Genomic DNA, 17186 nt, shown 5'->3' with positions numbered 1-17186 from the left:
TAAACTTTTGTTACACCAACTGTCTGTTGGTTTCTATTTTGTACTTTATTATTTTAATAGTGAAATCACTTAAGATATCTGATTGATTTAATATTATTATTAGCGGTTAATGTACTACTTAAGACTCAACTATTCATCATATTCATTTAATTTACATTAAACACGCTTCTAATTATTGATTAATTATGTCATGTTTCCTGTTTATGTATCTATCTGTTTAATAGGATACATATATAAAAAAAAAACTGTTTAAATATTAATATAAAAAAACTTTCATAATATTTGAAATTTTTTTCCTAATAGATAACATTTATTTATTGCTAATACGTAATATTTATTTATTATTTTTTTTATCGTTGAATAATGAATTGACATAATCTTTTTGGGTGAATAGGAAATGGTAAAATTATTATCTGTCATGTATCTAAGTGATATTTATATTTTAAAATAAGGAGGAATCATTTAGGTATATAAGTATGACGTTTCGATCATAAAAGTTGTAAATTGTATTTTAATTTTTGTACTTGTGTTACATCAACACGTTGATATTCTATGTTTTACTATGAAATATTTTAAATTCAATCAAATATTTATTTAATTAATAGGGAAATAACTATTCACTTTTAATAAAATGAAAATAAACATGTATACATTCCAGATTGACAAGAAACTTTTGGCGATGAAAATTCATTTTTTTTTGGCAATCGCCAGTAAGAAAACATTTTAATTATTACATTCATTTTTATACACTTTACGACTTTACGTATTTACTATAAATTAACATTAGAGGATATTATATAAGTATCTTTTTTTTTACTTGTTCTATTTTGGTATAATTATTATAAACGTGCTTTATTATTTATAATATGCAATTTTAACGACATAATATTTTATTGCCAAGTACCTTTATGATAAATAATTATGTTTGTGGCGTTTATTACAATTTTTGAATAAAAACATTGAGGAATTATAGCATTCTATAAAACATACGTATTTATTTTCTAAGATAACATATAAATGTTTCACACAGGTATTTTTATAGTTTTGTATATCAGAATAATTTAGCTATAAACAAATTTGACAATAAGCTTTTTTTGTTATTTGTTATTTTGAAATTTTAATTTTAAATGGAAATATGTAAGAATTTTGAAATTGTTTTACTATATCAGCTTAGTATTTAAGTTTGATAAAAAGCAAAAGTACTTTCATATCAATAATATACTAAAACTATATTGGTAATTATGTGAAACGTACATCAAGTATGTATACAACTTTTTGTGTGAAAAACAAATTAATATGTATCGGCGTAGTCCTTTCAAATCGTTTGTATAATTATATTATTATATTCATAATAGATAATAACGTTTTATTTATGTTTATAATTCAGGTTCTGCTCCAATAATTCCATTTTTGTCGACGATGTCGATGCAACGGGGCTATTCGTCTGTCATCGTTGGTTTAATCTTCACATTACTTCCGTTTCCAGCCTTATTAATAAGACCTGCCATTGGTGCTATAACCGACAAATACAAATGCCGCAAGACCGCATTAATTTCACTCATAGTAATCAACAGCCTATTTCTATGTGTACTGATGTTTATACCAGGCACGAATGTTAAAACAGAAATAGATGACGTCGATGTGATCAAATCACCGTTGTTTTGGTTTTTTTTCAGCACATTAGCCATATTGAATTCGGGTGTCACGGCGAGATCCGTTATGGAGAACACAATATGCATAGGTCTATTAGGTAAACGTATAGTTTTTTAAAACATCATTATTATTATTTATTAGTTAGTATTTAAATAATGACTTGTGTATTTATTGAATATAAAAAATAATATACACTAAGTTAATCTAAGTAGTTTTTACAAATTTTACAGTTGAAGAAATAAATGTCGTGTATAAATTTTGTTTTATTCATAATTTTATAAACATTTGTTCAATTTGAATTTGGCACACACATGACGATATTTAAAAGAAGATTAGTCATATATTATAAGTACATTAGGATATACATTTAAATTTAAAAGTACTAATTCAGAGTAATACTGTACTACAGTGATTAATATTGACTTATTCTGCTCGCTGGTGAGTTATGAAAATCATTGAAAACTAATAACTATTAAGAAAGTGTTTGAATGGATTTTTTTATTACTTATTTAATTTATTAGTAGTTGAATGTGTACAATTGTATTGAATTGTGTTGTGAATATGTTAAATTCATTATAATGGGTTCAGTCCTAATAACAGTATACCTACTATACCTTACGTTCGTTTTTAAATTTTCTTTAATTCTAATTAATTTTATTCTTTCCATTAAGGTGAAAATAAGTATAAATATGGTGAACAGAGAGTTTGGGGAGCAGTTGGTTGGGGCACCGCATCTTTATTATCTGGCATGGTTATAGACTGGTTCAGTAGAGATGAAGATTACAAAAACTATACTCCTGGTATAATAATTGCATTGGTGGTTTGCATTTTAGATATATTTGTTGCATCAAAAATTGAGGTAAATATAAATTAACTGTACATGTTTTATGATATTTTAACACTTCAGAATTTATATTATAAATAATTAAATGTTAATGTACTCGTACTTATAATAATTAAAATACGAAAAATTACTGAATAGTGATTATTTATTCAAAACATAAAAACAAACAGTGCGTTTTCCTTTACTTGTTACGCAATATAATCTGAAACTTTTATAAAATGTATTATTAAATCATATAGTTATTTTGAACAAAAATGTTCGTGTCTTTAATGAAAATACAAAAGTAAGTTATAAAATACAAATATAAATATACATGTTATTGTTTAAGGTTGTTGAGAATAGTGATACTAAAATTGAAGCAGCTGATATTAAACAATTATTGACTAAAATAAGAGTACTATCATTTCTTTTTTGGGTTGTCGCTCTTGGATTTTTCAATGCCTTTATATGGTATTATTTATTTTGGTGAGCAATACGTCTTATATACTTGATACTCTTTTTGATTGTAAATTAATAAATATTTATAAAAAAAATCATTAAATCTAAACAAAAACTGAATAATTACATTAACAAGCTTATTAATTGACAAAAAAACTAAATGTTGAGCATTAATTAAATATACAACATAGTATATTTAATCAATGCCTTAAGATAAAAATTATTATTTTCTACACAGATTAAAAACATAAAAAACCGGTAGTTTATCTAATGATGTGAACGATAATTAATAATATATTTCTTATGTAATAACCCAATAGGTATCTAGAAGATCTATCAAAAACGTACCATCCCGAAACGATATCGTACATAAAGACGCTCGAAGGGTTGACTCAGACAATTCAATGTTTCGGTGGAGAAGTTCCGTTTTTCTTCTTGTCCAGTAAATACAGCATAATTCACTTACATTTACATAATTACATGTTATAATATTACCACCGTTTTTAGGCTATATTCTCAAACGAGTGGATAACATGAAAGTGTTTTCTTTGATGTATTTTGGGTTTGCAATTAGATTCTTCCTGTATTCATTAATTAAAAATCCGGTTTGGGTATTACCAGTCGAATTGCTCAATGGTTTAACGTTCGCGTTGGCTTACTCGGCAGCGACTTCATACGCAGCGAAGTTAGCTCCTGCTGGTGCTGAAGGAACGCTTCAAGGCATTGTCGGAACAGCTTTGCATGGAATAGGTATGTCATTTATAATTCATTTCCGACAAAAAGATATTTAGGCTGCTGTAGTCATGTAATCATGTAGTCAATGGTCTTAAATCTCTTTGTAGGTCATATTTACGCACTTTACCTAAAAAAACATTGGTAGGTCGCACTTAACTGCAAAAAATATATTAATTTACTCAAATTAATAATTATTCACATGTTCATTTAGTTTTTAGAAATAACATACATACATATATTATAATTTATATATTATATATTTTCTGTTTTAGGAGTACCCATCGGAAGTTTTGTTGGTGGTTATATTTTTGATCGTATCGGAAGTATTAAATCGTTTGAAATTTTAAGTGTTATTGCATTAGCAATATGCATTACTCAATTTATCGTAAATCAATTAATGAATCGACATTACAAAGACAAGAATTTTAAAGAAAATACGTCTCGTACCGTTGATCTTACTGTTGTAGGCGTTGTTAATGACAATTTAGCTACTTAGTTTTTATTATTTTAGCAAATATTTTGTATTATATAAATATACAATAAATATAAATTTTAATGAATATAAAATTACTAAAATGAGAATAATATTGTAATTTGTACATATTAATGTAAATATTTAAGTTGTAAAAAAAATACAATAAAAAAATATTATTATTGGATAAGCAATACATATATATTATAAACGCAAATAAACTTATAAGGTAATCTGGTTATTTATAGACGTTATAAGAAAAAATGTAATATGCATATTATTTTTTTATATTTTGTTTACGGATTAATAAATACGACGGACGGCTTTAATAATGTCAACGAAGTAAAAACATAAATAAGTAAGCACTCACATATTTCGTTCCATTTGGTTTATTTTCACAAAATACGTATCTTAATACATAGTGGCGATGAAATAACACAATATAATGTTTCTTCGGTGACGATTCACAGTGCACGCCATTCTACAAACGGCACAGGTTTTATTAGGATACTCAGTATAGCCGTGAAATCAAAGTTGTCTATATGGCAGTCGATACTTGATTTAACATGCATATAGTTCCGACGGTTCGATTACAATTAATTGTCTTACAGACTGCAGCTATTGGTTTTCGATCATGTAAAACGAGGTGTTATACCCTTTTAGTATGACTGGGCGAGCACTGATCAGTTATTAGGTTAATATTGTTAATAAACAAATTAATAGAAACGTGTACGCAACGTGATTTAGTTCTAATAGGCGATGGCAGACATTCCGATGAACAATATAGAATGAAAATATCGTACCTGCAATGAATGCCACTTTAATTAAATCCTGATATTGAACGATATAAAAAAAAAATCAACGATAATCTTTATAACCATAATATATTCTACACGCTTTTATCGATATTTAAAAGTACCAGTAGAATGTATACACTATATACAGAGTGAACTGTGATATTTTCCTGTGTTTGCTTTGTGTGATATAAAATACCTGCAGTATATTTTTTAATTTTTATTTTCCGATAAGCATTGATTCTTATGATAGATTCCTATACATTTTTTTCTGAATTTATAAGATTTATTTCAGTGTATTATGTTTCACGATTTTTATGTTTTTTGTCAAAGGCCTATTAACAAAATACTCAATTATTTACGAATCCTATAATACCTAGTGTATGTTGAACATCACATTGGTACTCAATAGGTTTTGGAATTAATAGAAAATAAATTTATACGATGGTATTATAACGGTAGACTAATGTTTAGTGTTGATGGATTGATAATATGATTAGTATTTAATAGTTATTAATTTATATTAAAGCGTCAATATGTTTCAGTTATTTCTAGCAAACGATTATATAATAACATATTGTGATTTGTGAATATAAAATTGTTGAATGAAACAAAAATATTTATACATAAAAAATGTATCATTTCCAGATCAACAAGAAATTATTGCCAATGAAAATGCATTATTTTTTAGCCATGGCTGGTAAGAATAAACTTAATATTTAATAATGAAGTAATAAACATATTTCATATACCTATGTGTTCTACATATTAATAATTAATACATAGTTTTTTTTTTATATGTAAAATAGCAATAAATATAATAAATAGAAAATATAGTTAATTTTTTTAAATAATACCAAATGTTTCATTTTTATTCTAAACACCATATTATGATACGTTATACATAATACATTTATATAAAATAAATACGTATAACTAAAAAAAAATCGAATTGAGTAAATTTTTTTTTTTTAATTATACCCAGTTCTAATTTCGTCAATTTTGGTGTAGAATACAAATTGATACTGTTGATATATAAAATTACTTAAAAAGTTGCTTAATTCAAAACTAATATTCAAAATAGGGGTTGCCATTAAAAAAAAATGAAATTATGTTGAGTATCGCAAAATACACGAGTTAAAAAAATTGTAAGTCATAGGAATTTATGATCCAATAGTCTAATTTGACGTCCCCCAAAACAAAATTGAAAAATATTTACAGGATAATGACTATAATGAGTGATAAAGTGTACCCTGTTTACGCGGACACACGATATAATATAATGTACAAATGTTATACTTACTTTATAGTTTTACGTTTATAATTTACTATAATATGTAAAATTGTACACATAATTCACAGGATTAGCTCCAATAATACCATTCTTGTCAACAATGTCAAGGCAAAGAGGCTATTCTACAGTCATTGTCGGTTTAATCTTCACAATTCTTCCTCTACCAGCCTTATTGGTACGACCGGTTATCGGTGTAATTACTGATAAATACAAATGCTACAAGTCAGCGATTATTTTGAATATTGTAGTCATGAGTATATTTATAAGTATGTTGATGTTCATACCTGGCTCGGTCGTCAAAACAGAAATCGACGACGAGAATGTGATCAAATCACCGCTGTTTTGGTTATTTTTCAGCACAATAATCTTACTCAATGCAGGTGTCAGTGCAAGAACTAATTTGGAAGACACGATATGCATTAATTTATTAGGTAAAAATATTTTGTACGCTCGGCTAATACCGAATATAAAAACATTTTTTGTTGGGGGGGAATTATGATGTTTAAACCATTTAATTTATAAATCACCTGATGGATAAATCATAAAATTGACATAATAATTTACGAGCTTCTCTTAATACAACATTATAGAGAAAGCCTGATGTTCTTTTCATTGTTTTTATTATTTTATTCTATTTAGATGAGGACAAAACTAAATACGGCCTTCAGAGGATGTGGGGCGCAATTGGTTGGGGTACCATGTCTATTGTGTCTGGTGTGTGTGTAGACTGGTTCAGTAAAGGACTAGAATACAAAAACCATACACCGGGTTTCATTATTTCGTTGATATGTTATCTTTTAGATATATATGTGGTGTCAAGAATTACGGTAGGTAAATCATAGGCTTATTACTCTATGAGGTAAATATAGAATGTTTTATAATTCTATAAAAAAATTCGGTTCCACGAGAAACATATTTTACAATAGCTATTAGTCTATTACTGTTGCCGCTGTGTATAGACTATATAGACAAATGTCAACGATGCTCCTCGATGATCGCGACGATGGTCGATCTATATGATTTGGTACATGGAAAGGGTACCGAATACCGATGCACAGCGTCCGACTAGTTTTTACGGTCGTTGTCTCGTGGCACAGAATTTTTTTATAACTAACAATTCATTTTTAACTATAAATAAGGTGGGAAATAGGTAAACACTCTGTTGTACGATAGGTTTCGAGTATCAATACTCAACCAGAATACCGATTAGATAAAAATGTAATGAAAAGGTATAATATAAACTCCGCTAGCTTTATTATATTATTTGTAATGGGTACCTACAAGGAAACTCCGCCAATGTTAAGACCTTCCTACATTAAATACGTTGACATCTGTTGTAATGATATACATCAAAATTGTTAAAATTTATATTAGTTTAACATAATATACGTACATATTTTATGATTACCTATTACGATTATTTAATATGATTATTAGACGTGATTGTGTAACACATATTACAATAAAATGTGTGTCATTATTTGTTCAGACAATTATTATTCTTATTTTTAAGTTTTATACATTTTTTGACAGACTATGCATTCCAAACTATTATTTAATGTAGAAAATTATTATTTTATATTATATAAAATGTATACTGTTAGGTTTAATAATCTTTTATTTTTAAGTTTTATATATTTTTTAGTATATTACGTATTACACGTATTAGTATCTTCATATTATTTTCATCATAATATATTTTTATAAGACATGTTGAAGAAATTCACCTCACAAATAAACTGCAGTCTGTAATATTTTTTACAGACGAACGTTCAAAACAGCGAAAGTCAAATTGGATCTGATATTAAAAAACTATTGACTAATATTAAAGTAATATCATTTCTTTTATGGGTTGTAGCACATGGAATGCTACTTTCATTTATATGGTATTTTGTATTTTTGTGAGTAATATAAATATATAATGTATCCATCGAGACAATTTGCGCAGATAAAACTAAAAGGCCAAATAGTTATAACAAAACGTGAATCGGTTGTTCTTTATGCTAATGTTGTAGGTATCTGGAAGACTTGTCGAACATTTACCATCCTGAAACGAAACCTTATATAAAGACTCTTCAAGGATTATCGTTGACAATCCAATGTTTCGGTGGAGAAGTTCCATTTTTCTTTCTGTCAAGTAAATATATTATACATTATGTTATCTCTCACAACATACACTGGACTGTTAGTATACTAACTTACTATTAATCACTGTTACAGAATTTATCATTAAACGCATGGGTCATATGAACGTGTTCTCTTTGATGTTCTTAACGTTCGCTTTCAGATTCTACTTATATTCTATAATCACAAATCCCGTTTGGGTTTTACCAGTCGAATTGTTGAATGGTATAACGTTTGCATTGACGTACTCGGCAGCTATAACTTATGCAGGGGACTTGGCTCCAGACAACGCCAAAGGAACACTTCAAGGGATGGCCGGAATGGCAGCGATGGGTATAGGTATGCGATATTTAATTGTATACAATAAACAATTTATATTTTTAAACAATAAATAATATATTTGGTTTCAGGAGCACCCATCGGTTCTTTGAGTGGTGGTTATCTCTTTAATCGTTTCGGAAGTATTACTTCGTTCAAATTGTTAAGTGGTGTTGCGTTAGCAATATGTATAATTCAAACAATTGCAAATCAATTGATAAATCGAATTTTAAAAAATGACAGTGTTAAAAGAGTAGAGTCTAATTAGTATTAGTAATTAGTATTAATTAACGATTAATTATATGTTTCTAATATTACTATACCAATAAATAGTAGTGGATTAATCCTATACACTATCATTTTATAGGATTTTACTGATATTTTTTTTTTATGGATTATCGATTGAATTGAAGTGTGTGTACTATCTTGTTTGTAAATAATATATACTAATAACGTACAACGCATACGTATTTTGATTACTTAAATTTAATGTGTCAGAACGTCGCGAAATCACTGTTGGTTCGACGTACTGTGATCGTCTATACAGATAGAAAAGATCGGTTGCAATGAGTTTTTTAAACATAAACACCGATCTGTTGCCCATAAAGGTGCATTATTTTCTTTTCGATGCAGGTAGGTAATATTTATAAATTACGCAGACAAATTAATTTCGATTTGAAATCACGATACAAAGATTAAAACTATAGCCATAACTGCGAATTCATAAATACATTATTATTATAGAAAGAGATTTTTTTTAACTCTGGTGCAGGTGACACGCGCAACTGGATTCCATATTTGGTATAATTCTCGCGTTTCTAACTTCCACAAAATAGGTGTGTGCTCGTAATATGCTGTTTTTATATTATAGTAAATTTATGTTGGTTTATTATGCTGTTTACTTAAAAAAAAGTATTTTACCTTTATACCTCATAATATTCATATAGTATATATTTATATATTGATATATTTTTACAGTATAATAAAGTAGCTGTAGTATTTGTTCTTATTTCAGTTCATACTCTACATACACTAATATTATGTTCTCTTTACACCTCACTAATAATACTTTGACCAACACTATATCAGTAGCTCTACGTATTTCAATGTTAAATTATTTTAAGTTACAATTTTAACGCGTCTCCGGAGCTTTGTTTACTCGCCAGTTTTTGAATCAATAAAATGCGTTGAATATTATGGTTTATTGCTTGTAAAGTTATAAATACTGTTATAGAGCCGATTTTGATATTATTCAAATAATATAGACCATACTATAGAATATGAATTCAGTACTTAAGTATTAAATGTATAACCTAAAATTCAAAATAATATATGAATAACACTTAATACAGTACTTAACACAAATACTTTATACAGTGCCTATGTTGATAGGACGCCATGCGCCCACGTGTTGTCTCCGTCTTACATACATATAACACAGCAAATTTGCGTTTAGTAGAACCCATAATGTATTGTTAGCTTTAATACTAGAATAATTTTACTTACAATCAAAGTTAAAAGTTAGAAAATTATCAATAATATACATTTGAGTTTTTCCAATATTTTAATTTTTAAATACGATATGAGTATGTAAAAAATTACAAATTAAAAAGCTCACATCTAACTTAAAAATTAAAATATTCAAAAAATCCAACACTTTATTACTGACAATTGTAAAACATTTAATAAGTTAATTCACTCTAATATTAAAGCTAACAATACATTATGGGTTCTATTGAGCACAAATTGTCTATGTTGTACAACGGTGACAACACGTGCAGGGTATGTAGCATCTTATAAATTAATTGAAAAGTCGGTAATCTATGATGTGGTGTAAATATTTTATTTCAGTTTTTCAAAATTTCTAAGAGTATAACTTATGTATAATACTATAATTTACCCTCCCACTTATACCATTACATACTATGATACCATGATTACCATGATATAGGTAAATAAAAAAAAACTCTTGAATTTTTTTTTAAAAGGCAGTACCTATAGTGACTTTCTATTTAATTAACATAATGTTAATGTATGATATATATTAAGGTTTGAACGATATAAAATGTTTATTGTATTATTTTGGCCGTATATCATTTGCGCATTGCCCGTTTTACCTGCACCAAATTATCATACATAAAATGCGCATCAACATGCTGAACAATAGAATTGTATAAAAAATATTTTATAATTGAAAATGTAATGATTTTCATAAATCATATGTAATAAATAAATCCAAATAATTAAAATAAATTGAATTGTAGTCATAATAATTATACAAATACACATATTGAAATGAACAATTTTGTTGGCACATTACAGTCTTAGTTAAAATATAAATATAATTTGATTAGAAATAAATTGAAAATAAATTGTATGAATAAAAATAAATAAATTAAGCTTTAAAATAAATAATATTATAAATCAATACTAGGTATATTATAATATCCCATTATTTAAAAAAAAAAATGAAACCTGTTTATTTCACCGGAAATCAATGATATATTTATATATGTATACTTATTATATAATCAGTTACAATCAGTATATGGTTTGATATTCGTCTAAAACTAAATAATATTTTATCATTGAAGAATATGAATGTTCTATTGAGCTAAAAAGCGACGAAATATTTATTTAAAATGAATATTGTATTGTATTCACGAATACGTTGGATTTTCCAGGAAATTCGCCCATAAACCCATTTCTGTCGACGTTTGCCAAACAGCGGGGCTATTCGTCGTCGGCGTTTGGCAACATTTTCACGTTCATATTGCTGCTCAACATCGTAGTCAAACCACTGACTGGCTATATCACTGACAGATGGAAGTGCCGACGGACCGTGTTTTTAGGAGCGATCCTTCTCAACGGTCTGATAACGCCCACGCTGTACTTCGTGCCGGGTGCCACTTCGTCGACTGGTGAGATGTCCGACGCCGAAACCTTTGCTTCGTTGCAATTCTGGTGGTTCGCGGCCGTTATCACGCTGAGGATGGTATTGTTTATGGTCGGTGAAGTCCTGCAGGAGACTATCTGCATGGGAATCCTTGGTAGGTCCACTATTAATAATATAATAATTTATAATTACAAATGTGTGGTATCAAGAAGGATTTAGGTGGGATATGTTACGGAGTTGCGAAATTAAAAGATTATGACGTATTATTTTTATCTATCATAGATTTTAGGTGTAATTTATTTATAAAAATTGCATGTTATATTTTTATAAACCGGTATTTAAAATATTTACTCATAATATTTACGCGATTTTGTACTTAAAATATATTTTTAATACACGTCAATCACTTTACCTGTAGTCCTATAATATTTTTTATTCACTCCGATTAAAATCTTCAGCTTTATTTTACCTAAACAACTTATACCATATATATGGATAACAATTGTATGTGCTTACTGTCCATATCCAGCGTTATGAATGTGATCATGTGTTTTACTATATGAACACACTATGATTTAGATTTCTTTGACAATAATTTTATATTATGTGGTATATCATTGTTGATATTTTAAATAAACTAATTCCATAGTTCGGACATACGGAACAATGTAGAATGCAGTATTGATATTTATTGATATTTTATTTTAGGCGGAGACACCGTCAAGTTCGGAATGCAACGACTATGGGGTGCGGCTGGATGGGGTATAATGTCCATAGTGGTGGGGGGTGCCATTGACTGGTACAGCAGTGGCCTAGCACAGAAGGATCATTTACCCGGATATTTGCTTTCGGCAATTTCGTTTTTCGTAGATTTTGTAGTAGCATTCAACTTAAAGGTGAGATGAAATATACAATCTCATAACATAAGAGTAATAGTTAAATTTACACTGAATTTCAGATAATCTAAAGATTCTAAAGTCAAGTTTTACAGGCTTATAGTCAAATCATTATAGATTATTAATCCACATTATATAGCCCACGAGTTGGTCTTAAGCTAGTACATACTCGTACTACATATATAATAAGACGTGTATCTAATATTTTATAATCGAATAACCTGGTTTAATTCGATAGGAAAACATTTTTATTTTCTAGGTTTACCCTTATAAACGTATTCTGTTGAATTGTTGATATAGGTAAAATTTGAAATATCGCTAGCCCGGCCTTGGTGTACTATAATATTAAACTATTAAAAATACATAATACGGTATTTGATAATAAATTCTGTACAATTTTAACGATAGTAACTCTTATAATAAACTATTTACGTATTATGTTATCATATTCATATATAGTATATACTATCATTCAGAGTAGTTCACGTTTTTTTTTAAAATTTTATTTATAAATAACCTTTTCTCTAAAATATGTTATATCAACAAAAATAAAGACTGTAGTAAGTAGGTTTTACTTCAATAATCTATTATAATTGACTTTCTATGATTCGCATTCAATTCGACAATATCCATGATGCCCAAGATTTCCGTTTATGCGACGTATACATCATTTTCATTGTTTTCGATAATATATAGGTACCTGAGACTGACGGGCCGACAACAAATATACTCAAGGATGTGAAAAAAGTGATGAAAAACGCTAAGGTATGCGTTTTCCTTATTTGGGCAATTATTGGAGGAATTTTTACGGCGTACATTTGGTTTTATTTTATCTGGTAAATATTACCATACACTGTAATATTATGTCGTAGTATCGTAAACTCACCGATATACTTTAATCAAACTTAAACGCTGCATCCGGAACCATTTCCTTTAATCTAAAGCACGTCATGAATAACTGTTATATGACGATCATGTCGAAGTTTTGTATTATATTATTCTTATAACTACTTAGATGTTAAAAGTTAATCGTTCCGTATCTACTATCCCAAATATTGGCAATACACACTATCATATTCATTTACAATAATGTATAATATAAAAATTATTAAATTACCTACTACAAAGTTTATACAAATTAGTAGGTATCCTAAACTAGGTAAGTATATACATTATACAATATTAATTAATATAGTATAAATTATACATTGGTGTGTAATACATTTAAAATGTTAAACCTGCAATATAAAAATGATGTGGTTAGAGGCGAATAGAAGAAATGAAAAATTCTAGATAAATTTAATAAGTAATATAGAATAAAATATTGTTAGTGTTATTATTATCTTAAAAAGTTATAAAACAATACTGTTCAATTTCCGAGTAAAAATAATAATGCCTTTTAATACTAACAATTTCAAACATGACACCATACAAATTTTTTTAGGTTAAAAAAATATTTAGAAATTAAGAACAAAATTGGCGTTTTGCTCAACCAATTGTTTTTAAAAATTATATGTATTTTAAGACAATATTGTTCGTTTTGTTTGTATTCTTTTTTATAGGTATCTCGATGATTTGGCAACCATTTATCACCCTGAACGAAAATCGATGTTAAGCTCAATCGAAGGATTTTCTCTTACAATCGAATGTTTAGGTGGGGAAGTTCCCTTTTTCTACTTATCAGGTAAGTCTAAGTGTAGTCTTACTAGTCGTAGTAGTTATGCCTTACAAACAGGTAACGGACTTGAACACAAAACATATTGCTTTAGGTGTGGTAATAATAAACGTATTTTCTTTTTATTGAACAATTACAAAACAAAACTTTTATTTTGTATTTTGCATTTACATTTTTTAAGCATTTCTTATTTTAATGGCATTTTGGTTATAAATTTAATCGTATTCGTAGAAAAAATATTTATAGAATACAAACATTTTTAATAAACTATAAAAATATGTTTAAAAAAAAGGTACCTAGCTATTGCTTATTTTCAATTTGAAATTATGATTACAATATTTCAGTCGTTCTTATTTTTAAAAAAAAATAATAATATATTTCATAAAAATGATAGGGAAGTTAGTACCGTTGTTTTGTGAAAATTCTGTGAAAATTTCTAGTATCTAAGGTTATTTGTTTTTAAGTTAAATCTAAAAATAAAATCGGTTTTATTAAAAATTAGTTTTGCATAAAAATTCTCATTTTTCTTATTTTTTTTATTTGTTATATCTGATTATTTTGAAAAATACTGAAAATTTCTAATTTTGACTAAAGTACAAACTAGATCTAATGTTCTATCAGAAATTAACCTCAAAGTTTAACATCAATGCATTTTTCCGACTTCTTATTTTCGTGTACACAAACACAAATAACACATAATAATTGTTCTGCTCAGAATATAAAATGTATTGTAATCTATCTGAGGCGTATTTAAGGGGGGGGGGGGAGCGAAAATGGGCAATCGCCTCAGGCGCCAAATTTTAAATCTCTTAAAGGGACGCCACGCTAGAAGTTAAATTTTTACTTTTTAGGGTTTAAGTATTTTTAGGGGGGAAAAAGGGCGCCAATATATTTTTTCATCAAAGGCTCATAAATACGGCTCTGTAATCTATATCAATTATATATTTATATCGATGAATTACATAACATTAAGAATTTTTTTCTATGTATTTAAATTCTAGGCCACCTGATCAAGCGTACCGGGCATATGACGGCTTTTTCCATATCATTCGCCATGTTTGCACTAAGATTTCTTTTGTATTCGGTCATCCGAGATCCACTGTGGGTACTGCCTGTAGAATTGTTAAATGGTATAACGTTTGGATTGAGCTACATTGCCGGAATATCATATTCAGCAAAAATTGCCCCTGTTGGTAGCGAAGGTACAGTTCAAGGGTTGTTTTCGATGGCGTTCCAAGGATTCGGTTTGTCACTTTCATACTAATTTTAGTTTCTAATTACAATTACTCAAGCAAGGTTATCCAGTGTTTACCTTTCATTATTTCGAAAAGTTTTAAATTTATTGAGTTAAAACGATTGAAATTAATATAAATGCATTTTTTTGGAATGACTTCAAAATTCAAACCATGTAAAAATAATATTTTCAAAAAACTTTTTGAAATAGTGAGTGAAAACGTATAAATGTATCATCTTTTTATATTATATATACAATATAATGTATTGATATCGTATGTATTGCTTTCACAGGAGCTTCGTTGGGAGCAACATTAGCTGGTTACACATTCACACATTTAGGCAGTGTAATGGGTTTTCGACTTATCGGTTTGTCTGCCCTTATTTTGTGTGTCATTCAAATAGTCGTTAATCACTTTATGAATAAAAATAGCAAATTAATCGATAAGTAAATAGACTTCAAATGAAAGAGGATTAGAATTATATATTCATTATTTTGTACCTACACTGTCAGACACTTATAAAATATATTATGTAATTATACATTTTTAAATATATATTATTAATATAATTTATATTATAATATATTTGATGTAATCGTTATTTTGTATATACATTTTGTGTATAACAACAATAATATAATTATGTTATTGATGTCAGAGGTCGGAGTTTTTTCTGACGATCTAACTATTCTAACTAATAGTTGTCCGCCGATTTGATTATTGCATGATTAGTGGGTTATATTTATAAAATTTAAAATTATAATTGTACAATTAAAATAATAAATAATAATAACTGGGTAAAAAATGTATACGTATTATTATATTTAAACCAAAAATTACATTGTGAATTTGCATTTCATATTACATAAAACATAAATATATACCTAATATCGGTATAATTCATCAAGATCAAGATTCAACATAGATTAAACGTAAAACTGTTGAAAACAGTTGTTTAAAGCAGTGCCTTACTAAAATAATGTCAAATAAATAACAATAAATAAACCCAAATTGTCGAATATCATCATTTCTTGTTCGTCAAATGTGGACATGTTTATCCATGATATACTTTAAGTATATCAATTACCTACTAATAGTATTATCACCACAGACGGTCGACGGGAAATATGATTTCGATAACGGAAAATAACATCATAAATTATTATTCATATACCTATATACCTGTAGAAAATAATTACACTAGTCTTTACATCAAAATGTTCAATATTTAATACATCGTTATTTGTGTTAATATCCTAACAAAGCTTCGGTTCATTCATAATGTTCTGATACAAAAATAATCTCTTGAGGTTACAGAGATATATTTAATTTATTTCTAAAATAATAATTGGTATAGAATTAAATATAGATATTACAAAACAGATTTGTTCAATGTTTTTAAAGTATAGTGATTACTTTTTATAGGTACATCAATAAATCACATATAACAATGGTCATCACCGATAATAACTAAATTAAATTAAATGTTTGTAAAATTATTGTTTTTAATAATCAATAACTTTAACGACTTTTTACGTCTAGTTGTTAATTTACTGAATCGCATAAAGGATTTGAACATGGCGTTTATCTATTAAACTGGGGTTTCCAAACCAATTCCGTAAATAAAAATAAATTATGAGTAGGGAGGAAGAAAGACAAACAATTTTTTTTTATAACTCTTGTTAGACATTTAAATTATATTAATCAATAATAAATATTCACTGCTAAAATATCTCTACTTTAAAAAAAATCGGATGATGTATGTGTTTAAATCATCATAGCCAACTAAGAGATTTTAATTTTTTTTTTATA

General features: G+C 27.5%; 3 protein-coding genes and 1 long non-coding RNA gene across 4 annotated transcripts; 3 read left to right on the top strand and 1 right to left on the bottom strand.

Moving 5' to 3' along the window:
- Positions 1–471: 471 nt before the first annotated feature.
- Positions 472–4255, top strand: LOC132917835 (major facilitator superfamily domain-containing protein 6-A-like). The gene is made up of 7 exons (XM_060978776.1): positions 472–710; positions 1388–1750; positions 2325–2512; positions 2826–2962; positions 3256–3377; positions 3443–3685; positions 3943–4255. Exons 1-7 carry the CDS (start codon positions 632–634, stop codon positions 4164–4166), a joined length of 1356 nt encoding a protein of 451 aa, XP_060834759.1. The 5' UTR covers positions 472–631; the 3' UTR covers positions 4167–4255.
- Positions 3255–5106, bottom strand: LOC132917836 (uncharacterized). The gene is made up of 2 exons (XR_009660343.1): positions 4513–5106; positions 3255–3826 (listed from the first exon to the last, which is right to left on the bottom strand). It is a non-coding gene; the product is annotated as an uncharacterized LOC132917836 (long non-coding RNA).
- A 313-nt stretch (positions 5107–5419) lies between these two features.
- LOC132917765 (major facilitator superfamily domain-containing protein 6-A-like) lies at positions 5420–9136 on the top strand. Its single transcript, XM_060978653.1, has 7 exons — positions 5420–5636; positions 6299–6661; positions 6870–7057; positions 7995–8131; positions 8246–8367; positions 8451–8693; positions 8765–9136. Exons 1-7 carry the CDS (start codon positions 5570–5572, stop codon positions 8938–8940), a joined length of 1296 nt encoding a protein of 431 aa, XP_060834636.1. The 5' UTR covers positions 5420–5569; the 3' UTR covers positions 8941–9136.
- Positions 9137–9163: 27 nt separating this feature from the next.
- LOC132917766 (putative nucleoside transporter YegT) lies at positions 9164–16213 on the top strand. Its single transcript, XM_060978655.1, has 7 exons — positions 9164–9305; positions 11357–11722; positions 12277–12464; positions 13161–13300; positions 14027–14148; positions 15141–15383; positions 15667–16213. The coding sequence occupies exons 1-7, from the start codon at positions 9239–9241 to the stop codon at positions 15822–15824; spliced, it is 1284 nt and encodes a 427-aa protein (XP_060834638.1). The 5' UTR covers positions 9164–9238; the 3' UTR covers positions 15825–16213.
- The last annotated feature ends 973 nt before the right edge of the window (positions 16214–17186 follow it).

This window comes from Rhopalosiphum padi, chromosome 1 (assembly GCF_020882245.1).
Source record: "Rhopalosiphum padi isolate XX-2018 chromosome 1, ASM2088224v1, whole genome shotgun sequence".
Lineage (NCBI taxonomy): Eukaryota > Metazoa > Arthropoda > Insecta > Hemiptera > Aphididae > Rhopalosiphum > Rhopalosiphum padi.
Note: the sequence above shows the minus strand (reverse complement) of the source record. Positions and strands in the feature narration are given on the sequence as shown.